Below are 25,067 nucleotides of genomic sequence, written 5' to 3'. Positions count from 1 at the left end.
TCAACAACCATATTTTCCACTTTTCTACTGGATTTTTCTCATCTGACTCAAACCTGCAGTTACTTTCCCACCTTATAAACACAAGAGAATAAAAACTTCTCTTGATTCTACTTTTCCCTTTGGTTATTGCCCAATTCCTTTCTCCTTCCTTTACAACAAGATCCCACAAAAGGACTTGTGAACTATTTCTCTCATCTTGTTCTTTCTTCAACTCACTTAAGCTTTTGCCTCTTACCCACCAGAGATGTTCATGTTGCTATGCAGTGGTCAGTTATCAAGCTTTATATCACTTATCAGTATCATGATAAAGTTAAACATGCCTTATTTTTAAACATGATGTTTTTCGGTTGCTTCCAGGAAACCACACTTTCTTTCTTTCTTTTTTTTCTCCCCACACTTTCTTTATTTCCTTCTGTATTAGTTGCTTCTTTTCACTTTCTTTGCTGATTTCCTCTTCATCTCCCTGCCCTCCTAATGTTGAAGTGCTCCTGAGCTTAGTGTTTACACCTTTTGCCTATTTATACTGAACCGCCTTAGTGATCTCATCTAATCTCTAACTGCCTTAGTGATCTCACCTAATCTTAAGGTTTTCAAATATCTTCTTCTGATTGGAGTCCTGAGCTCTGGTTTTATGTATCCAACTGCATCAGCATCTTTTAAACTTAGATTTAAGTTGTTCAAAATTTAGCCCTAATTTTCTGCTTGACTCAAAATCTCTTCTCAGTTATCTTCATTTCTAGCAATGAAATTACTGTTTAAACAGTATATTTAACAAACCTTGAGTGCCCCCCCCAAATTTGCATCATCTCTAATGTTTTGTGATTTTATCCACTGTTGCTAATCATATCCGAGATCCATTAATCTATTAGAGCTGCAAAATGCTGATATTTTAATGCCATTCTTCTTTCTTACTAATTGGGATACTTCTTTAGTGAAAAATTTCAGTATATCTGTTACTGGGTTTCCTGCAGGATAAATCCTTGATTCTTTCCCCTTATTTATAGGTTTTCAAAATAATTAGGTGGTTTCCAAGGTTTCACCAAAGGAGATAGAAGAATATATGTATGTGTGTGTGTGTGTCTGTGTGTGTGTTTGTGTGTGTGTAGTATCATGAACTTATTGCATCTAAATGAATTTCAAGCTATTATTGTTTTTAATCTATTTTGTTGTTTAAATTGTCCCATATGTGGCCAGTGGAAGCTTATTTAAGCTTTCATTGGGTCCTTTTGACTCAACTTGAGTAGTCTTTGATAGGTTTCTTGCTTTCTACTGTAATAAGATGTACCAGGCTCTGTTTGTACATAGCTGGCCCCAGAGTTCCGTTTTCTTTAGCCATTTCTTTTAGAAGACTTGATTACTTTTATTGGAAAACAGTATCTGACAGACCATAATCAAGATGCTAGCGGTGCTGAGTTAGTCATTGTTTCTATGTCTTTTCAGTGGAGAGAGCCAAGAAACATTTTATTGTTACTGTTTTTTTTTTCCTAAAGATGATACTCACTATGAATTCAGCTTGATACTTAAGATTCAAATTTAGTACTACAGGGTTTTTATTTATTTTATTGATCTTACCCCTACAGTCACATTGAAACTCTTGGTGCTTAACAATACCAGCATAATTACTCATTAGAATTATCCCACAGTATGTACCCAACAGTCTCAGGATAACAATACTAATATTAAGTCCAAGGTATGGTCACTAAAAATAGTTTAAGCCTTTTTTCTTTTAGTTCTTGTTTTTGTTCACAGGGTATATCCTACTAGGGATATATGATTAAAATCATTGGAAGGTGGTTCCTAATTATGTTGTTATACTACTAACTGGATATATAGTTAGGTTCATTTGTTTTATTTTACTTGTGATTCTTAGGGGTTACATTTAAAAATTCATTTTTTCAATAATTATAAAAGACATTTATATGATTCCACAATTCTATCTGTAAAACAAAGTATATGCAAAAAGTATAGCTTCTGTCTCTGTGTCACAGATCATATTTCTTCCATCATTTCCTTTAAAGGAAACCTCACACACACACACACACACACACCCGCCGCTGACTTTATGGTTTACCTATCCTTTAATTTTTAAAAAATAGTAAGCAAATATTTACATAGTTTTATTCTTAAAAAATCAAGCTTGTTTCAAGTAACAATATACATTTAATTTTACTTATTAATTTCTGGGTTCCTCATGCTAGGAAGTATATTCTTTGAGGGTAGGGATTTTTGTTTGTTTGTTTTTTAAATAAATAAATTTGTTTATTTATTTTTGGCTGCATTGGGTGTTCATTGCTGCATGCGGGCTTTCTCTAGTTTCGGCGAGTGAGGGCTATGTTAGTTGCAGTGCATTGGCTTCTCATTGCGGTGGCTTCTCTTGTTGCAGAGCATAGGCTGTAGGCATGGGCTTCAGTAGTTGTGGCATGTGGGCTCAGTAGTTGTGGCGCACGGGCTTAGCTGCTCTGTGGCATGTGGGATCTTCCCGGACCAGGGCTCGAACTCGTGTCCCCTGCATTGGCAGGTGAATTCTTAACCACTGTGCCACCAGGGAAGTCCCTTGTTTGTTTCATACTGTATATTCTTACAACTCAGAACAAAGTCCAGTTCATAATAGATACTCATTAAATATTTATATGAATAATTGATGCATTGTGCTTTCATGGTGTTTTATCTTAATGCAATTTAAAATTTCTGTGTTTATTAAAATATAATGCATTAGGATTCTTCAGTATACGCAAATCAAGCAATGTGATACACCATATTAACAAATTGAAGGATAAAAACCGTATGATAATCTCAATAGATGCAGAAAAAGCTTTTGACAAAATTCAACACCCATTTATGATAAAAACTCTCCAGAAAGTAGGCATAGAAGAAACTTACCTCAACATAATATATTAAGGCCATATATGACAAACCCACAGCCAACATCATTCTCAGTGGGAAAAACTGAAACCATTTCCTCTAAGATCAGGAAGAAGACAAGGATGTCCACTCTCACCACTGTTATTCAACATACTTTTGGAAGTTTAGCCACGGCAATCAGAGAAGAAAAAGAAATAAAGGAATTCAAACTGGTAAAGAAGTACAACTGTCACTGTTTGCAGATGACATGATACTATTCATAGAGAATCCTAAAGATGCTACCAGTAAACTACTAGAGCCAATCAGTGAATTTGGTAAAGTAGCAGGGTACAATATGAATGCACAGAAATCTCTTGCATTCCTATAGACTAATGATGAAACATCTGAAAGAGAAATTAAGGAAACAGTCCCATTTACCATTGCAACAAAAAGAATAAAATACCTAGGAATAAACCTACCTAAGGAGACAAAAGACCTGTATGCAGAAAACTATAAGACACTGATGAAAGAAATTAAAGATTATACAAACGGATGGAGAGATGTACCATGTTCTTAGATTGGAAGAATCAACATTGTGAAAATGACTATACTACCCAAAGCAATCTACAGATTCAGTGCAATCCCGGTCAAACTACCAATGGCATTTTTCACTGAACTAGAACAAAAAAGTTCACAATTTGTGTGGAAACACAAAAGACCGTGAATAGCCAAAGCAATCTTGAGAAAGAAAAACAGAGCTGGAGGAATCAGGACCCCTGACTTCAGACTATACTACAAAGCTACAGTAATCAAGACAATATGGTACTGGCACAAAAACAAAAATATAGATCAATGGAACAGGATAGAAAGCCCAGAGATAAACCCACGCACATATGGTCACCTTATCTTTGATAAAGGATGCAAGAATATACAATGGAGAAAAGACAGCCTCTTCAATAAGTGGTGCTGGGAAAACTGGACAGCTCCATGTAAAAGAATGAAATTAGAACACTCCCTAACACCATATACAAAAATAAACTCAAAGTGGATTAAAGACCTAAATGTAAGTCCAGACACTATAAAACTCTTAGAGGAAAACATAGGCAGAACATTCTCTGACATAAATCACAGCAAGATCCTTTTTATTTTTTTATTTTATTTTAATTTTTTTTTGTGGTACGTGAGCCTCTCACTGTTGTGGCCTCTCCCGTTGCTGAGCACAGGCTCCGGACGCGCAGGCTCGGCAGCCATGGCTCATGGGCCTAGCTGCTCTGCGGCATGTGGGATCTTCCCAGACCGGGGCACGAACCCATGTCCCCTGCATCGACAGGCGGACTCTCAACCACTGCGCCACCAGGGAAGCCCCGCAAGATCCTTTTTGATCCACCTCCTAGAGAAATGGAAATAAAAACAAATGGGACCTAATGAAACTTAAAAGCTTTTGCACAGCAAAGGAAACCTTAAACAAGATGAAAAGACAACCCTCAGAATGGGAGAAAATATTTGCAAACAAAGCAGCCGACACAGGGTTAATCTCCAAAGTATACAAGCAGGTCATGCAGCTCAATATCAAAAAAGCAAACAACCCAATCCAAAAATGGGCAGAAGACCTAAATAGACATTTCTCCAAAGAAGATATACAGATTGCCAACAAACACATGAAGGGATGGTCAACATCACTAATCATTAGAGAAATGCAAATCAAAACTACAATGAGGTATCATCTCACACCGGTCAGAATGGCCATCAAAAAATCTACAAACAGTAAACGCTGGAGAGGGTGTGGAGAAAAGGGAACCCTCTTGCACTGTTGGTGGGAATGTAAATTGATACAGCCACTATGGAGAACAGTATGGAGGTTCCTTAGAAAACTAAAAATAGAACTACCATATGATCCAGCAATCCCACTACTGGGTATATACCCCGAGAAAACCATAATTCAAAAAGAATCATGTACCACGCTGTCCATTGCACCACTATTTACAATAGCCAGGACATTGAAGCAGCCTAAGTGTCCATTGACAGATGAATGGATAAAGAAGATGTGGCACATATATACAGATGGAATATTAATCAGCCATAAAAAGAAACAAAATTGAATTATTTGTAGTGAGGTGGATGGACCTAGAGTCTGTCATACAGAGTGAAGTAAGTCAGAAAGAGAAAAACAAATACTGTATGCTAACACATATATATGGAATCTAAAAAAAAAAATGGTTCTGACGAACCTATGGGCAGGACAAGAATAAAGACGCAGACGTAGAGAATGGACTTCAGGACATGGGGAGGGGGAAGGGTAACCTGGGAGGAAGTGAGAGAGTAGCATTTACATATATACACTACCAAATGTAAAATAGATAGCTAGTGGGAAGCAGCTGCATCACACTGGGAGATCTGCTCAGTGCTTTGTGACCACCTAGAGGGGCTGGATAGGGAGTGTTGGAGGGAGATGTGAGAGGGAGGGAATATGGGGATATATGTATACATATAGCTGATTCAGTTTGTTATACAGCAGAAACTAACACAACATTGTAAAGCAATTATACTCCAAAAAAGATGTTAAAAAAATAGAATGCGTTACTTTATACTTCATTTAAGAGTGATAATATGCTGAAGAGCTCAAATTAGTATTCTAAAGTTTATTTTTACTGTTGTGTAATAATCTTTCCCAGTAACTAGTGAAAACAGTTTCTTAATGAAAGTAACAGGACATTCTTTGTAAGTTAACAATCACTGAATGTGTTTTTCTCATTGATTACCCAAATAATATTTCCCCAAACTCTGTGTCTGTTAAGTCTGTGCATATGTGTACATATGCACTGGTTTGTGAATATGGCTCAGTATAGATTTTAAATCTAACAGTGTATGGAGAATGTTTAAATGAAAAAAAGCATGTACTGTGGGGGCAGAGGATATATGGGAACTCTACTTTTCTGCTAAATTTGCCTGTGAACCTAAAACTGTTCCAAAAAATAAAGTCTAAAAAAAATCATGTACTATTTTAGTACTATTAGTACTACTAATACTATTTGAATTGGAATCCATGGCAGATTTACAGAGTTACAGTGATATCATTTAGTTTTGTGCCAGGAGCCATGTATAAAATTGTTGTATTTGTGATGTCATTATTTTAAGTTGCACATGCAAAAATCATTTTTCTAATATTAGTGTTAAAGTGAAACAAGTAAATGCATTTAATAGAATGAGTATCCCATAAATAGAACTGTCTGTGTATGATTAGGTTGAACAGTGTAAAAATACTAATATTTGACCATGTTTAATTATATAAAGGTAGTAGTGTAGATATTGGAGATTTTAAAGTTATTTCAATAAATAATACTTGGATAACTAAGATATGGAGAAAAATAAAATTAGATTCTAAGCTTTAACCTTACATCAAAAATAAATCAGATTAAAAAATTTAATAAAAGTGAAACCATTCAGAAGTTAAAAGAAAATGTAGGTAAATACTTATTAAAAATTACTAGAGCTTATGACTAAGAACCTGTCAGTTCCCTTAATTAGTCTGATTAAAACTTGGTTCTTAATATTGGCAAGGGAAAAAGAATATCAGATGGAAGGAACTGTTCAATTATAGCTCTGGCTTTTTTTTTTTTTTTTTTTTTTGCGGTATGCGGGCCTCTCACTGTTGTGGCCTCCCCCGTTGCGGAGCACAGGCTCCGGACGCACAGGCTCCGGACGCGCAGGCTCAGCGGCCATGGCTCACGGGCCCAGCCGCTCCGCGGCATATGGGATCCTCCCAGACCGGGGCACGAACCCGTATCCCCTGCATCGGCAGGCGGACTCTCAACCACTTGCGCCACCAGGGAGGCCCTATAGCTCTGGCTTTTATCTCTAGATATTTTTTCTCTCCTTAGGAAGGTCTCTCACTGTTTACTGCTGTGATTGCCTGGCAAACTTGTGTGTATGTGTGTGTGTGTGTGTGTGTGTGTATGCATGCACACTTCTGTGTATTTGCACTTCTCTGCACTCTTTTTCCTTTATCTAACTCTAGTTATGGAAGTATGCCTTTCCTTCAGTTCCCCCAAAGCTGAAACAAATTTTGGATGGCTTCATATCCTTTAGTTTTGATTAAAAGAATATATAGACAATAATATGCAGTTGGATAATTAGTTTATAAAGTCAGTTTACCAGTTTGATTTTGTGGTTCCTTATATTTCTAATTCCCTATTTGTCTCTTGCTTTATTTCCATGTCAAGAGTCATCTTTGCTTATTATTGGTCATTAAATGAGTGTAGACTTTGGGTAATGAGTGCCGGATGGGGACTGGCAAGCTACAGAAGTTTTGTTACTTGAGGATTGTATATTTTAGGATGATTTTGGCTGCAAGTTATATAATATCTGAATTAAAGTAGCTTTAAAGGTAGGAGTTTAGCATTTGAAATTACCATAAGTCTGTGACCAAATGGTTTCAAGGTTAGTTCAGAAGCTCAGTGATGTGTAGGACTCTGTGTTAGCTTTTTTTCATTTTCCTGGCTTTCTGCTCATGCTACAAAGCTCCAAGTTTTGTATATCCTCACATGATAACATCAAGAGTGAGGAGAGGGCCTCCCTGGTGGCGCAGTGGTTGAGAGTCCGCCTGCCGATGCAGGGGATACGGGTTCGTGCCCCGGTCTGGGAGGATCCCATATGCCGCGGAGCGGCTGGGCCCGTGAGCCATGGCCGCTGGGCCTGTGCGTCCGGTGCCTGTGCTCCGCAACGGGAGAGGCCACAACAGTGAGAGGCCCGCGTACAGCAAAAAAAAAAAAAAAAAAAAAAAAAAAAAAAAAAGAGTGAGGAGATTGGAGGGCTGTTGTTTTGCATTTATCTCAGTCTCTCTCTCTTTGTTTTATCAGAGAGGAGTCCAACACATATTCCCAGATGTAAATTAAGTATGTAATATTTCATAAAAGAAATACAAATGGTTAGTAAACATATATGAGAATTTTAATCTCATTAAGACTCTGGGAATGCCTGATTTAATTCTGTTGTTTTTGGAAATTATCAGACAGTGCCTTGATGAATCTAGCTAACACCTTCCTGCATTAGGATAGGAGTTAACAGATAGTATGAAAATGTACATCAGAGGCTCTGATTGATTTGTTATAATTTTGTTTTTTAATGTATTAGGCATATAACAGAGGTTTTAGTCAGCATGAAAAAATATACAATGTAATCATACTCAGTGAACATAATTTTATTAAGCATCAGATTTATTAAATGTAAGCTTCTCTTTTTTTAAGGATAAATAGACCTTATTTTAAATTTTACCATGGTAATACCATAATTTGTTTAATAATTCTCCTAATTGTTGGCAGTTTGGGTGTTTTCAAATTTTTATTGTTGGTTAACAATATTGCAATGAAAGTTCTTGACCTTTTTTATGGTTTTGGGAGTGTTGCTGTAGGATGAATTCTGAAAAGTGGAAATTCTGAGGTAAAAGCAATGAACATTTAACATTTTAATTGATTTGCTAAAATTATCCTCCAAAAATGTTGTGCTAGTTTGTACTCCCACAGATGTATGAATGTGCCATTTCCTACACATCCTGTACAGGCTTTGTGTTTTTTTCCACCAGCTTTATTGAGGTATAATTGACTTACAATAAATTACATATATTTTTCCCATGTAGTTACATTTCCAGCAATCTTTCTTCTGCTTATAGGGCTTTAAAAACATTTCTAGTGGTACAGGACTTCTTGTCTGAACAAACTCTCTGGTGTTTGTATATATGAAAAAGTTTTTATTTTGTCTTCATTTTTGAAAGGTGCTTTTGCTAGGTAAGAATTGTAGGTTAACAAGTTGTTTGGTTTTTTCCATACTTTAAATATGCTGCTGAAGTATTCCTTGGGTTGTATTGTATATGATGAAAAGTCTGCTGTCCTCCTTTTCTTTCCCCTGTACTTAATGTGCCTTTTCCCCCCTCTTCTAGATGCTTTTAAGATACTCTGTTTATCCCTCATTTAAAGCTATTTGACTGTCATGTGGATTGGTGTAGTTTGTGTCTCTTGTCTTGAGGTTTGTTGATCTTATGGAATCTATAGGGTTATTAGTTTTAATAAAATTTGGAAAAATTATAGCCATCATTTATTCCAATAAGTTTTTTTGTCACTCTTTCTTGGTTCCTCAGGGATTCCAATTACACCCGTGTTAGCCTGCTTGAAGTAGACCCACGGCTCATTATCCAATTTGGATAGTTTTTTTTTTTTTTTTTAAATAGAGTTTTGTCTTTGTTTTTTTAAATTTATTTTTGGCTGCGTTGGGTCTTCGTTGCTGCGCGCAGGCTTTCTCTCGTTGTGGCGAGCAGGGGCTACTCTTCGTTACGGTGTGTGGGCTTCTCATCGTGGTGGCTTCTCTTGTTGCAGAGGACAGGCTCAGACATGCGGGCTTCAGTAGTTGTGGCATGTGGGCTCAGTAGTTGTGGCTCGCTGGCTCTAGAGCGCAGGCTCAGTAGTTGTGGTGCACAGGCTTAGTTGCTCCGTGGCATGTGGGATCTTCCTGGACCAGGGCTTGAACCTGTGTCCCCTGCATTGGCAGGCTGATTCTTAACCACTGTGCCACCAGGGAAGTCCCTGGATAGTTTCTAATGCTTATTGTTTTTAAGTTTGCTAATATTAGCCTGCCATGTTTAATCTGTCATTCTCATTTAGTGTAATTTTCATCTCATTCATTGTAGTTTTCATGTTTAGAATTTTGATTTGGGTCTTTAGAAAAGAACTTTAAACATGTCTCAATTAACATGCTTAATATTTACCCTAACTTAAATATCTAGAATATAATTGCAATAGTTATTTTAATATGTTTGTTTACTAATTCTCTCATCTGTGCCATTTTTGGACTGGTTTTAATTGATTTTTATCCTAATTTGAGGTTGTATTTTTCTGTATCTTTGCATGCCTGGTAATTTTTCAGTGTATGCCAGACATTGTAGATTTTACCTTGTTGGGTGTGGGTATTCCTAGTTATTCCTGTAAATGTTCTTAGGCTTTGTTCTAGGACAGGTTTAAGTTACTTGGGAACAGTTTAATCCCTTTGGCTGGTACTTATAAGCTTTTTAGGCAAGACCAATGTGGAGCTTAGTCTAGGGTTAATATTCCCTAGTACTGAGGCAAAACCCTTTTTAGTATTCTACCTGGTGACCCACAAATTATGGTTTTCTACTCTGTCTTGTAGGAATAAGCACCATTCCCTGCCCTGTGAAATCTTCAGGGATTGTTTTCAATAATTCTTTTGCATGTCTTTTTTCTTTGGCTTGCTGTAGCTTCCTTGCATGCATGAGCTGATCAGTAGTCAGCTAAAGACTCAAGGCACTCTTTCTAGATATCCAGGCTTCTCCCTCTGTGCAGCTCACTCTTCTCTGGTACTTAGTCCTGTATTCTCTACCCTCCCTTAGTCTCCTCAGCCTTTCAGTTCCATCTCTTCAACTCAGGACTGCCAGTCTCTGCCTGGGTTCTCTCTTCCTGCACCTTGTTCTGGAAGTTCTCTCCAGGAACTAATGTAGGGCAGCTATAGGGCATACTTTGTTTGTTTCTTGTCTCTCAGAGATCACTGTAATTTGTTGCCTAGTGTTCAATGTCTTGAAAGCTGGTGTTCCTTACATTTTGTATGTAAGTTGTTTTTAGTTGTTTTGGGGGAGGATGGTACATCTGGTCTCTATAATTTCATTTGTGGCTGGAAATGTAAGTTCTGACTTACTAAATTTTAGCCAAAAAAAACAGAAGGAGATTTTTTGTTTGTTATGTCTTGAATGCTTATCACTACTTAAAGTGAAATTCACATATTTGTGTTAAATTTGAATGACTTACTTTATATATATTACTGATGTTATGCTGATTGGATATAAGTTTAATTTATGTGATCTTATGAGTATTGATCACACACAAATTCATGGATGGCAGAAAGACATGTATGTATGTATTTGGGTGTTCAGAGTTCTGGAATCTGAGACCAAATCCTAATGGTAGGTTTTGGCAGAGGAAACTAAGGCCAAAACTTGACTTTGGTCTATCTCTAGTTGGCACAGTACCTACCTGTTTTAACTCCAGTATATATTTTCACCATATATTTGTAAAGCTATGCTCTCTTTTTTATCATTATAACTTTGTGAGATATCTTTTACCTTTTATTTTCCAAATGAGAACACAGAAGGTAAGTCATTTTGACTCTTACTTTCGTGTTCTTGTTAATGACAGTACAGTGCTCTTTTTCTTTTTTAAACTAGTGGACAGACTGATGGAATCATGGGTAATTTTGTTAGAGATTTTTGGATTGTGATCAATAATAATCTTGAAGAATAACCATGATATAGGTCATGCATTGGTTTCTGTAAAACAAATGGCAGGCCGACTTCAGTTGATAAAAACATTGTATTTTACAAGTTTCTTTGTAAATTAGTTGTTTGACTCTGACCATGGGTCATCTCTGTCTATTAACTGATCTGTCAATTGCACCAGTGTCATAAATAATGGTTAAGTTCTACAATTAGCTTAAAAAAGGCTATGGTGTAGCTTAAATGGTATTGACAGTAATCGTGGAACCAGTTGAACCCTGAGCAGTTCAGAGAACAGGATCCTAAGGAGGTCATCATTGGATTTATTGTTGCAGGTAAACTGGGGATTGACTGGTGGATTTTTGATGTTGGAAGCTCAGGGAATGGGATTAAGGGCTGAAATGGTACTATGGCAAGACTGCAAGGAGTTACCGTGGTGGGAGGTGGAGCAGAAATGTAAAGTTATGCTTGTATTAAAATGGAGAAACTATCCAAATCAGCCTGAAGTTTTCATTAGCATATAATTTAAATGTTTGAATTTAGGATCTGAAGAAAATGTTTTCAGATGTTAAATAATTATACTGTTTTTTTCATTCTTAACTTTCATGAAAACATATACCAGTTTGCCTGTGTTCTCTTGTGTTTTTGTCATCATCCATCTTAGATGATAAGATCAAAGTTATTAAAACAAGGAATGTCTTAGTATACTAGAAATAGCTCACACTTTTGAGTGTTTACTATATACTGGGCACTGTTCTTTACACATCATATGAAATAAATTAATTTTCACAACCCTTTGACGTGTGACTTTTATTACCGTTTTGCTGATGAGAAAACAGGAGCACAGAGCATAAAGTAACTTACTAAGATCGTATGACAAATAGTAGATTTGGGATATCTGTGTGGTCTGGAGACTGAGTCTGTGCTCTGAGTCACTGTGCTGTTTGTTTTAACAATTGGGGGATGAAGAGAGAAACATAGGCAGCTCATGCTTAATTGTTATGTTATCATTTCTGAGAGTTTGGGAATCAATGAATTTTTACAGAATAGCCAGGTTAGGATGGTGGTGAAGAATGTAAATTTTAGAATTATTTAGAATTTACTTTCACTATTAGGTCTTCTAAATAGCTATATACAAAATAGAATAAATTGTTAACCCTCTCATTGCCTTAGCTTTTTCATTTTTAAAAGTTGAGGTTAACAGTAGTTACCTTTCTTGTTATGCATTCTTTCCCCTCTGAAGCATTATGCTAAGCTATTTTAGTATTATTTTCAAGACAGGAAGACCCTGGAACTTTTTTCAAGGAACGCATCTGCTTTGACTGACTCACATATCAGACCTTGGATGATATGTGTTGTTTTGATGACAGGTGTCCTTTGGGAAAGTCTCTGCTTACATTGTCAGTGAAAAGACTGTGGTTTTCCTCTCCATCTCTGTGTTACGTATTTTGTTTCAGAATATATGAAATGGTACTTACGAGTATTGGGCAATCTTTTCTTCATAAATGTCTAAATTCCCCAAAATGTGTATTAATCCTACCAATATAGTTGGGGTGAAACTCATTTATTTAGGCTTTAAACTTCAACAGTAATAACATTGATATGTAAAAAACAATTATTTTGGTTTGAAATATTTTTATTGTCTAATACTTCTGTGCACTATGAACGCATGTTTAATTTAATCTTTTTCATAACCATACGTAATGGGCAATTTTATTTTCCTCACTGTACAGAGGAGAAATATGAGGCTATAGAGAACGTAAGTAGTGAAGTCAGATTTTGAATACAGTCTGTCACTTCCAGAGTCTGAGTGCTTAACTATGATGATAAATCACCTCTCCTGGGTTTTGAGGTCTTAAAATTGTGTATTTAAAAATAAAAGAGGAAAGACAGATTTATCATTGTTACATCATGGAAATCAGGACAAGAATTGTATAGCCCGGGCCTCCGGAGTAACTGAGACTGGAAAGTCATTGGGAACCGAGGCAGTTCTGGTGCTGTATCTTTCTGTGTGCTCACTCCTATCTTTTTTATTATTTTCTCTCTCTGCATTTTGGCTTCCTCCATTCCCCTCACCACCTGGCCCACCTTGACTGCTCATAAAATGGTACCTTCAACACAAGTGTCTTTACTACCTTAAAAATCCAGAACCTTGGCCAAATGACCTAACTTTTCATGATCTGATTTGTAGTTTCTTGTGAGATAGAATTCTGTCATCCTGGTCAGGCTCTGGATTATTTTCTTCTGGGTCTGTCCTTTGATCACATAGCTGTGGTGGGGGTGATAGGTTGAGGGAGGGGACACATTCAGGGATCTACACTAATTTTGGTAGGTAGTTCTCAGGGAAAGAGGTAGAGGCTGAATAGTGTCCCAAAATATGTTTATGTTAATATGTATCAGATTTTATTAAGCAGTATCATAAAAATACACAATACAAATATCAATACAAATGCAATAAATAGCATAAAAATAAAACAATAAAAGTAAATACAACAAAAATATGCACAAATACAAAATACAAATATAAAATGCAAAATAATATATATGTTACAGGTACAAGGAACTGAAATCAGTCTTTCAAAAGGTGACTTCCTGTAAGGTTGTGACAGTCAAGGAAAGACTGATGAACTGTTCTCAATTGAAGGAGACTAAAGGGACATGTGGACTAAATTTAACACATGGTCCTAGACTGAATCCTTTTGCTACAAAGAATATCATTGGGGCAACTGCACATATGGAATGTGTTCTGTGGATTAAATAGTAGGGAATATAGAGTATCAGTGTTAATTTCCTAATTTTTGTGGTCATACCATCACTATATAAGATGACATCATGTTTATAGGAAAACGTGCTGAATTATTCAGTGATAATGGGACAACATGCCTGCAACTTATTCCCAAGTGATTCAGTTGGGGGAAAAAAAGCTTTTTGTTTATTCTGCACCCTTTGAAAATATTTCAAAATAAAAAGTAAAAAAGAAAAAAACCCACAACTTCTTGAAACTAGATATGTAATTTCTTTAATGGTACCAGAAGAATTTATATAAAAGAATCATCTGGGTAAATGTTTTTGAAAAGAATATTCAATAGTCATTTATTTATTGAGCATTCCTTTATTTGTATTGTCAGTGCAGACTTTCCTGCAGTGGGTTTGCATAATTGGATATGTTTACTAAGGAACTCTACATTGTTTGCTGTACGTTATTTGAAGATTTACTTCATAGGATTACAGGTTCTATTTTCAGATTTCTTAGTTCACAGATTTTAATGAATAAGAAGTATTTATAATTTGCTCATGCATTTTCAGTTATTGGTGACTCTTTTTAAAATTTCTCTACTAGCCTCCTCCATTTCTAAAATCTGCAGTTTCCTGTGAAGTTTTAAAAAAGTGTGAACAGCCAGAATTGTCTGCTCCTTTGTAGGATATTGGGAAAATGGTTTAATGGAAGCTAATGGTTTGTATTGTATTTGGTTTAAGTATTTTCCAACTTAGTGTTAAGATAAAGTAATTCTAATTATGGTGCTTTCTAGTCATATTTTATGATCAAAATGTTGAAGATATTAGATATAGAGTATACTTTTGTAATATGAATATACTTCTGTTTTATTTCGAGGGTCATATTTTATTTTATTTTATTTATTTATTTTTGTTGTACGCGGGCCTTTCACTGTTGTGGCCTCTCCCGTTGCGGAGCACAGGCTCCGGACACGCAGGCTCAGCGGCCATGGCTCACGGGCCCAGCCGCTCCACGGCATGTGGGATCTTCCCGGACCGGGGCACGAACCTGTGTCCCCTGCATCGGCAGGCGGACTCTCAACCACTGTGCCACCAGGGAAGCCCTCGAGGGTCATATTTTAAAACAGAAGTATGTATTAATTTTTGAATGATAATTCCAGAGAAAACATAATTCAGTGTATTTATTCAGTTTACGCTCAACTTTCTTAGGAGTCAGACAGTTCTTTTACAGCAGATGTACTATAGATATCTTTATAAGCTTTATTTTATTGTCTTTTTTTATATCTTAATTATTTTATTTTGTTAAGCACATATTTTGATAGATATCTATATACTCATTCTAGGCTTTCTAGAGTAATTCAGTAGCTAGAATGCCACACCTAGTTTATATATGGTAATTAGCTTTATTTTCTGAAATATGTTGATCCTAAAGCCACAGAACTCTACTTCTGGGCTCTCACGTGGTAAAAAGAATTTCCTAGGACATTGTTTTTTTAATGTGTCACATAAATGAAACAGTTGCCATTTGTTCCAACTGACTGGACCATTTCCAAGACAGGCTTCCTCTGTGCTCTGTCAATCATCATGTTTTTCATTCTAGAATTTCTCTCTAACTCTTGGATCTCTTCCAAGATAGGGGCAGTTCCTGAGCATCTCAGTGGCAGATATTTTCCAGGTATATCTACAGGTTTCTAAAAATGTCAGTCAGAAGAGGAAGAGAGATGGGCAGAAATAGAAAATGGGAAATAGAAATAGACAGGAGGAGTGGAGGCAGTGAGGCAGGTCCCTTTAAAAATAACTTTATAAAAGGGCATTTAGGGGCTTCCCTGGTGGCGCAGTGGTTGAGAATCTGCCTGCCAGTACAGGGGACACGGGTTCGAGCGCTGGTCCAGGAAGATCCCACATGCTGTGGAGCAACTAAGCCCGTGCGCCACAACTGCTGAGCCTGCGCTCTAGAGCTCACGAGCAACAACTACTGAAGCCCGCGCGCCTAGAGCCAGTGCTTCACAACAAGAGAAGGACCGAAATGAGAAGCCTGTGCACCGCAGCGAAGAGTAGCCCCCGCTCGCCGCAACTAGGGAAAGCCAGCGCACAGCAACAAAGACCCAACACAGCCCAAAATAAACAAATTTAAAAAGGGGGGGGGCATTTAGGAAAAAAAAGAGTAAGACATTATTTAGAACAATATAATATACAAGTGCTAAAGTGCACCTTCTACATTAGTGCTTTCCAGATTACCTCTATGGTGAAGAACCAGATATTTTGTTACCAGTTCATTATGGATAGGACCTACATGGCAAGTAAATTTACCTCATGCTTGGGGTCAGATTCTTTGAAAGCATTGTCTAATTGCTATAAAGTTTTCTAAATTCTGAAATTTCTTCATTTTTGTGTATATTCTACACCAGTGTCAGTTTGCTGATTGACACTAGTCTGCTGACCACATGCTGAGTAGTGGTTTTTCCTAAAACTTTGTATCTTCATTTGTACCCAAGGTTATTTAGCTTAGAAAAGTGAAATGCTTTTCTCTATATTTCTCTGCAGTTATTAAATTTTTCTTTTTTAGTTTCAGTAGAGAACAACTCTACTCAAAAGTAAAATTTGGTCTTTTGTTTGAGGGTGATGTTCATTGTCAGTATATAAAAGTCAGAAAGATATGCCTCTAGGGTTTGGAGCTCTAAGAGATTTCTACTTTCTGCATTATGGATTTCTGAAATAAGCTTTTGTATGATCTTATAATTTTGGAATCAGAAAAAAAATTAATAAAGATACCAAGTAAAACAGTACCAAAGCAAGAAAGATCAGAAATATTGAGGTAGAAAAAGCATAATAATTTATGAAAACTATTAGTTTTATATAATTAGAGTATTGGGTTGATACGGGGAAAGTGTCAAGAGTTAAAGCCTAAAAGATTGTCAGGGACAAGATTGGGAAATGGTATGTAATTCATAAAAAGTTTGCTTTTTATTTGCTAGACAGTGAAGGGCAGTTGGAGAATTTTATATAATGGAGCAATACGGAGTAGGTTGGTTTTTAGCAAAGAAAATTTTTAGTGTTTTCTCTCTTTATATACTTTAAAGTAAGATTAATAGAGGATCTACTTCAGTTTTGTAAAATACTTTAGTTCTAAACACTGTAATCATGTCTTTCAACTATAAGTAATGACTTAAAAGCTAGAACAGAAATACGATGCAGTAATTGAGGTTAGTATTTAGTGTGTTCTGAAATACCCCTGTCACTAAGTATTTGGTAAAAATGTATAATAATTGAGGCAGTACATTATGCTGTTGAGCGTAACCAAACTGCTTGGGTCGGAATCTCAGCTCTGAAATTCATTATTTTTTCAACCTTAGGCAAATTAGTTAACCTCTTTGGGCCTTGGTTTTCTTATCTATAAAATGGCAATACATAATACTTTCCTTATAGAACTGTCATGAAGTTAAATGACTGTGTGTGTGTGTAGATATGACATATTTATTATGTAATGTGCAATAGGACCTGATAAATAATGAGTTAAATAAGTACTTTTATTGCTGCTGTTGTTGTTATGATTAGAAGACATCTCATTAAATAAATTTTATAAACATTTAAGAATAATGTGAGTATAAAATACCAAACACGCATCAGTTATGATCAGAAAATTACCAGCTGCTGTATTTCACATTTTACTTTTTTCTGTTTATAGAGAATAAAATAATGAATTCAAGAATACTTAACTTAGTGTTTTCTCTTTTATAGTTTATCAGAGAAGATATGAAATATAAAGATGCTACTAATAAACACAGCCATCTGCACAGAGAAGACAAGCATATAACTGTTGAGGATTTATGGAAACGATGGAAAACATCAGAAGGTAAGACTGTTTTAGTGATCTGAATCCCTGAGCTGCTTTTCTGAGCTCACTAATTGCATATGATTTACAAACAAATCAAAATAACATTTCTATGAGGATATTTATATTTTAGTAAATAATTGTTCCATTTTTTATTTTGAAATATGATTTAAATTTTTCTTAGGATTTATTAAAGGTCAGCCTGTTTTCAGATATTTTGATACCTTATACTAGAATAAATAAGGTAACGCATGTCTGAGAGCTTAAAGTCGTAGAGCATTGTTTCATCTGTTAAATGGCATTATTATAAAAGGTTTGTCAAATAAACATGTGGATCCCAAAGTTTAATTTTTTTTTAATTTATTAATTTATTTTTGGCTGTGTTGGGTCTTCATTGCTGCGTGTGGGCTTTTTCTAGTTGCGGCAAGCAGTCTACTCTTCATTGTGATGTGCGGGCTTCTCACTGCGGTGGTTTCTCTTGTTGTGGAGCACAGGCTCTAGGCGCACGGGCTTCAGTAGTTGTGGCACGCGGGCTCAGTAGTTGTGGTGCACGGCTTAGTTGCTCTGTGGCATGTGGGATCTTCCCAGACCAGGGCTCAAACCCGTGTCCTCTCCATTGGCAGGCGGATTCTTAACCATTGTGCCACCAAGGAGGCTCCACCAAAGTTTTTTTTTAATTATGGAGAACAGTTCCTAAAGTCTTTAGAAGGCAAAGTCTGTTGATGATAAAGACTGCATGATACAGTTGTGTAATTTATATTTTATTCCTTTTTCTACCCTTAAGTCCTCAAGCTGTCTTACGGATAGTAATTTTTTAGGGCAGGAAAAGTGTATGGCCTAAAACCTCAACTTGATCCCCAATTGTAGAAAGCTACATAAAAAAAAAAGTCTGTTAAGTTCTTTTTTCTTTTTCTTTTTTTAGTAACAGTGTCAAACAAAATGTCTTTTTCCTAATGTTTCTATTCTTTTGTCAAAGTCAAGCAATTATATTGTAGCATATATTTTTCTCTGCCAGTTTGAATAGTGAAATGAAATTAAAAAGAATCTGGGACAGATTACCAAGTAGGAGTATGAAAAAATAACAAAGTTTACTAGACTGTCAGTGGTAACATTTGGAAATGAGAAAATACAGGAAACTATTCCATCAACTCAGTATTTTTATTAATATAGAAGAAGGTTTGCTTGGGAGGGGAGGGATAAATTGGGAGATAGGGATCGATATATACACACTACTATGTATAAAATAGACAACTAATAAGGACCTACTGTGTAGCACAGGGAACTCTACTCAGTACTCTGTAATGACCTATATGGGAAAAGATTCTAAAAAAGAGTGGATATATGTATATGAAAACTGATTCACTTTGCTCTACACGTGAAACTAACACAACATTGTAAATCAACTATACTTCAATAAAAATTTTTTTTAAAAAAGGTGTTCTTATGTTTTTGTTTTCACTTTTCTAAAAGAGGCATCTGATGAAATACTCTGGGAAGAAGAAAAAGAAAGAAGGAAAAAAATAACCACTGACTTTAATGAAAGATACATAGACTTAAAAAAAATCTCTCCATTTCCCTTCCCCATATTATTTTAAAGTAATATGAACTTGGGTAGGAATAGAAATAAATGAGTATAAGTTTCATGGGAGAAAGTGCTAGAATGGTCAAAAACTCAGTAAGACTATTTATATGAAATATCTCAGCAATATGTAGATATTAGTAAAGGACTTGGAGATCCAATGGAGTCTATTGCCACTAGTATATTTTAGATTTGGAGTTTGTGGTAAGCTGAATGGAGCCCACAAAACTAACTACATTTGAATGAAGGAAAAAAAAGATTTGACCACTTCTCACCACCTGTTGTGCTACCACCCTGGTTCAGCCCTCATCCCTTTCCTGGATAATTGTGGTAGCTGCCTGAGGGTCTCCTTCTGTATACTTGTGCTCTTTTGAAATTTGTTCTTCACTTAGCAGAGTAATCTATTTAAGATATAAATCAAATTTGCTCAATACCCTGTAATGGCTCAGAGTAAAAGTTAAAATCTTTACAAAGATCTGTAAGGCTCTACATGATCTGTCTTCTCCTGCACCCTCCTCTCTTCCGTTTTCTGTCTTTTCCATTTCTCTCACTCAATGTGCTCTGCCCAGATGGAATCCTTGCTGCAGGAATGCAGATGTCCTCCTGGCTAACTCGTTATCTCTTTTTTGGGCTCTTCTTTCCTTGAGGCCTACCCTGACACCTCTATTTAAAATTGCAAATTGCAAACCATGTCCCCCCGACCCCCTCTTGGTTGTTTGGCACCCTTGTTGATCCCTCTTACTTAGCTTCACACTTTCTTTTCCTCATGTCAGGAATCAGCTTCTAAGTTATAATATAATTGACTTATTTGTTATGTTTGTCTACCTTCTGTCCCCTACCCCTGAAAATGTTAGCCTCAGAAGGCGGGGTGGGGGGAGGTCTTTGTCTATTTTGTTTATTACTGTGTCCCAAATTCAAGGGGATTCTGTCCTTAAACCCCATTTTGATTTCCCACCCTGGTGAGTTTTGTGGGATCTTTTGTGATTTATGAGAATGTTTGTTTGTTTTCTGCTTAAGGTCTTTTCAAGTTGAATAGCTTCTTAAATCTCTTTTTTCCTAGGCTTTCACCTTAATTTCCACCCCCTAAGATTTTACCATTATGGTGGTGAGAAGATTTCCCCCTAAGTCTTCAAAGAGTTGGCCTAAATTATCTGCTTTATGCCTCCTTTTCTCCAAACCCCAGTCTCTCACATACCCTTCTTAGGGGATTAGGGCTTGGGCGGAAGTATCTTAGTAGGGCTCCTACTAAAACAGCTGCATGGGAGGGAAGAGAGAGGAGTTGAGTGAAATTAACCTCTACTAGAAGCTTTATGGTGACCTGATTTATTTTCTCAGTGTCATTTTTCTCAATTGATTTTACCATGTCATACTCTTTTTATTTATTACAGGCTTCATGTAAAAAGGCAGAGCATTGTTGTTAGATCAGTGGTTTTTAAATCATAGCCTGACAAGCCCCAGGTTTCCTGGAGGTATCTCAGGGACAGGGATAAATGTGTAGAGTTCTGCTTTTATCTGGTATATTCTGTTTCTGTTTAAGATTTCTCTTGGGAAACAAAAAGTAATTCTTCTGAAAAGGTTTCGAAATTGTTGATAAAGAGATTAGAATGCAATAATATGTAATTTAAGGTTGTTTAGTTGTATATGAATATAGGTACATACACACATATATGCACACACATGCGTACACACACAACCATACAGTCATACTTTGCCCGTCATTGTTGTGTCTTCAGTGCCTGGAGCAGTGCCTTATTTACTTTGATCTTCAGTAAAGATTTGTCTAATGAATTGAACGAATGAGTGCATAGTGCCCCATGAGCATTGGATTCTCAGTAATTCAGTTCATACTTTGAGTACAGGCATTTCTGCCATAATGAAATATATGCATTCCTGGAAAACTTATGCTTTGCAAAATTATGAACTTAAAAATTAGAATTTATGGGAAAAATCGGGGTGGGAGCAGACTACTGAAAACCTATGCAATGTTGTAATCAGAGCACTAACAGTACTAATAAAAATACAGGTAAAAAAGACGTGTTAAATTCCTAATCAGTAAATACTGTAGTAGATATAGGACTTTACCTTAAAAAATAATTAAAGATAACTTATTAAAAGGAGGTATTAGGTAGGGTTGAAGTTGCTAAATTATGAAGACAAGGGCAATGTGCACAAAGATGAGAACTGAGCAACAAGCATTTCTAAGAGCCTGTGGCCAGATTGAGCTAAAAGGAAGAAGGAATGGTGAGCAGGCATCATGTTCATAGCTTTGTTGTTCTGGTGTTCTTCATACTTTGTATCCATTTGCTGTTACTTGGTGGTGTTAAATGATAACATGTGTAAAATTATGTGACTTTTACATTATATTAACAGGATTCCTTTTTACCAGTTACAGGTAAGCTAATTCATGTTACAGTAGCAATGAAGCATAATTGGTTGTATCTGTTATGTGCTAAGCAGGCATTGGATCCTGGGTACTAAAGATGAATTAAATGTGTCTCTGGGCTATAAGGAGTAAGTAGCTGAGTGGGAAAAACAGAGTAAACAAATAATTACAACATGTGGTGAAATGTGTAATACTAGAAGTAAGTGTAAGATATGAGGTAGCTCCCTGGAAGGACTAATGAACTCTCTGATAGGATTATACACAGAAGGTGGTGTTTTCGGTAGGCTGTGAGGGTTGACCAGGAGTCCTGGAAGGGGATAAGGAGGTAGACCATAAATGGTAGCCCCCATATAGCTCCTCCTTCAGTTACCTGAAAATTTGCTAGAAATGGAAGTGTAGGTAGCATACTAAAGGAGGCATGTGGGCTTTCAAGCTGTACAAATTTAAATCCTGGCCCTTCTGTTTATGAACATTAAGACATTTGGCACATTTAAAAATTCACTTGTAAAATGCAATTCTTGTGTGATTTAAATGAGTAGTGTAGTAAAAGTGCCTGGCATAATTCCTGGCAACACCTGATAGGCACTAAGTAAGTGTTGACTTACTTACCTTTGTAATAATGCTGAACGAACTAAAATGTTCAGCTCTATTTAAAGGTTTGTAAGGTTTTTGATTCAGTCTCTTAATATTCATCAATAAAATGAATAGATATATTAGACTACATACTCACCATTGTAGTGTGCAATTCTCTGGTTGGTAAAATGTACCTGAGATCTTTATGGAATATTGTCAGTGGGGAAAAAGTAAAGTTGTGTTCCTCAGAAATTGATACTGATCTCATATAGAAAAATTTCAGCGTGACCTGAATGTACTTTTTGTGTGTGTGTGTAGAGAATGCTTGGTTAGTTTGCACACGGCAACAGTCCAATACAAATGAAAGCTATTTAAAAAACTAGTATTAGACTTCAGACAGATTTTGATAAACTGGATCAGTTGTTAAAATTAATGAATGAGCAGTTAAATAGTAGCCAGCTACCTAATGAAGGAAAATATAGATAGAAAATTATTGGTTATGTATAAGATCTAGGGACCATAGTAGATAAAAAAACTGATTAGGTAATGTACTGTTTTTAAAAATGATAACTCATTGGGTTAAATAGTTATTTTAACATGTGACACTCATGAGGTAATCTTTCCATCCTGTTCAGCACAGGTCTTACCTTACCTAAGGTCGTTGTGTAATTTTGGGCTTTACAGATTGAATAGACATCTGGAAACCTTGCTGAAGGTTTATTATTATTATTATTATTGTTTTTTGATTAGAAATTTAAAGGAACTGAAATTGTCTGAGAGAATGAAAGATGTCGGCCTTTAATGATGGATGTTTTGAAGTGTATATAAAGCCTAGCTAGAGATAAATGACTAAGAGTGTTTTCTTTCTGTTTAGGAAAGCAAAAATGTAAATGTTACATAAAGGAAATATAAAGGAAAAGAATTCCTGACTATGGGTGTTAAATTTCTAAAAGTAAGGAGGATTATAACTATTTCCTTTGTATAGATCCTTGATATTCATAAGGATTTTCTTTTGGGTGTGAAAGTATAAATGGATCCCTAAATGTTGATAAAATCTACCAGCTTTTTCATGTGTATGCTGTTGGTTACAATGAGACTGGAATGAAAAAAAATGAAAAGGATCAGTGCACATTGCTTGACTTTATCAGCAGAGTAACTCAAAATGTAGACCTTATAGATAATAAGGTAGCCATTATCTTTGTGGTGTCCATCAACACAATATTGTATGTTTACAGTAGTAGGCATGGCAGTCACTATGGTGACTGATATTCACTTATACAAGTAAGTATAAGATAAGGCCTTGTTTTTCCAGGAGTTTACAATATTGTTACATGTGCACAGATGAAATGTTAAATAACAGTACAGGAAGGTTTGATTAAATACTAGGTCAGTGGTTCTATTGTGGGAGTTTAAGAGAATGAATAGATTTATTATGAGGAAGTCTTCATTAGGGAGATGACTCTTCAGCAAAATTTTGAAAGAGAGAAAATTTTCTTAGAAGTGAGAAAGAGAGGGATATACATACAGGTTAGCACATTAAAATGAGTAAATGAATAGGTGTAATTCCAGACTTTAGTCCTAAATCCCTCCAATAAGCACAGTCTACAAGTCAGAAATGTAATTTTTTTTTTTTTTTTGCGGTACACGGGCCTCTCACTATTGTGGCCTCTCCCGTTGCGGAGCACAGGCTCCGGACGCGCAGGCTCAGCGGCCATGGCTCACGGGCCCAGCTGCTCCACGGCATGTGAGATCTTCCCGGACCGGGGCACGAACCCGTGTCCCCTGCATCGGCGGGCAGACTCTCAACCACTGCGCCACCAGGGAAGCCCAGAAATGTAATTTTTTAGTGTACGAGAGAAGAATAAATCATTGTTTTAATATTTATCTTTTGCTATTAACATCTAGTGCTTAACCTTTCTGTGTCTTGGTTTTGTCATCTGTTAGGGGTAAAGGTTATCTATTACATCAAAGTGTTGAGGATGAAATGAATTTGTACATGTGAAGTGCTTAGACTAGTGCCTACTACATAGCAAGTGCTCAATGACTATCTGTTGTTACTATTTTTGTGAAGGTGGCACATGGGGGGGATGTTGGAGACTAATATTTCTGAGTTGGGGAATAGTAGAAAATAGGGTTAGTTAGACAGGGAGACCAGACTATTGAGCCTTGATGTTTAAGTCTGATGAACTGCTTTAAGAATGACAAGTAAGATTCCACTGATACACCAGTGCTTACCAAACGATAGTGATTGCCTGGAGGACTGTATTAAGGATGCTTGATCTGTGCCTGGTCTCAATAGCAAAGAAGGATATTACTGTAGAAATTACTGGTTGGCCATATTTACTACGTATGTGGGAGGTGGTGTAGTGTATTTTAACATTTTTATCATCCTTGGACTAAACATTAGGAGCTATTACGGCTTTTTGTTTTAGAAAGTCATATAATATGGAAGAGTTATAGGATGATGAATTCACTATAGGCAGGAAAATCAGCTGTGAGTTTAATGTAATGTGGATTTGAGTGGGAAGAATGAAAATACACAGATACTGAAGACACACAGCTGAAGAATATGTTTTCTGTCCTCCACCTGCCTGTAGTCTATCATTGGAGAAAGTTCTGTTGGCAAGTAATTAAAGGATGTGATACTATCTGTAATCAAGATAGGTAGTAGGCACTGTGGGTTAATAGAAAAAGAAGTATGTTAGTCTACCTGCAGAAGTCAGGTAAGGCCAGAGGAGTTAGTTGTGTATAAAGGGACATTTACTTTTTTCATCCTTCCCTGGGAAGGACTCTACTGGATTAATAGCTTTCGGGATATTTGTAATTAATATAGCACATTTTAAAAACACAAGGC

The 25,067-nt window shown here is 36.3% G+C and overlaps 1 protein-coding gene across 1 annotated transcript in view; it reads left to right on the top strand.

Moving 5' to 3' along the window:
• STIM2 (stromal interaction molecule 2) overlaps window positions 1–25,067 on the top strand; it is a 177,917-nt gene that overhangs the window by 96,517 nt on the left and 56,333 nt on the right. Inside the window, exon 3 of the mRNA XM_060111378.1 lies at window positions 17,585–17,699. Within this exon, the coding sequence (XP_059967361.1) occupies window positions 17,585–17,699 (115 nt within the window). The remainder of the gene's footprint in view (window positions 1–17,584; window positions 17,700–25,067) is intronic.

This window comes from Mesoplodon densirostris, chromosome 1 (genome assembly GCF_025265405.1).
Source record: "Mesoplodon densirostris isolate mMesDen1 chromosome 1, mMesDen1 primary haplotype, whole genome shotgun sequence".
Taxonomy (NCBI): Eukaryota; Metazoa; Chordata; class Mammalia; order Artiodactyla; family Ziphiidae; genus Mesoplodon; species Mesoplodon densirostris.
Note: the sequence above shows the minus strand (reverse complement) of the source record. Positions and strands in the feature narration are given on the sequence as shown.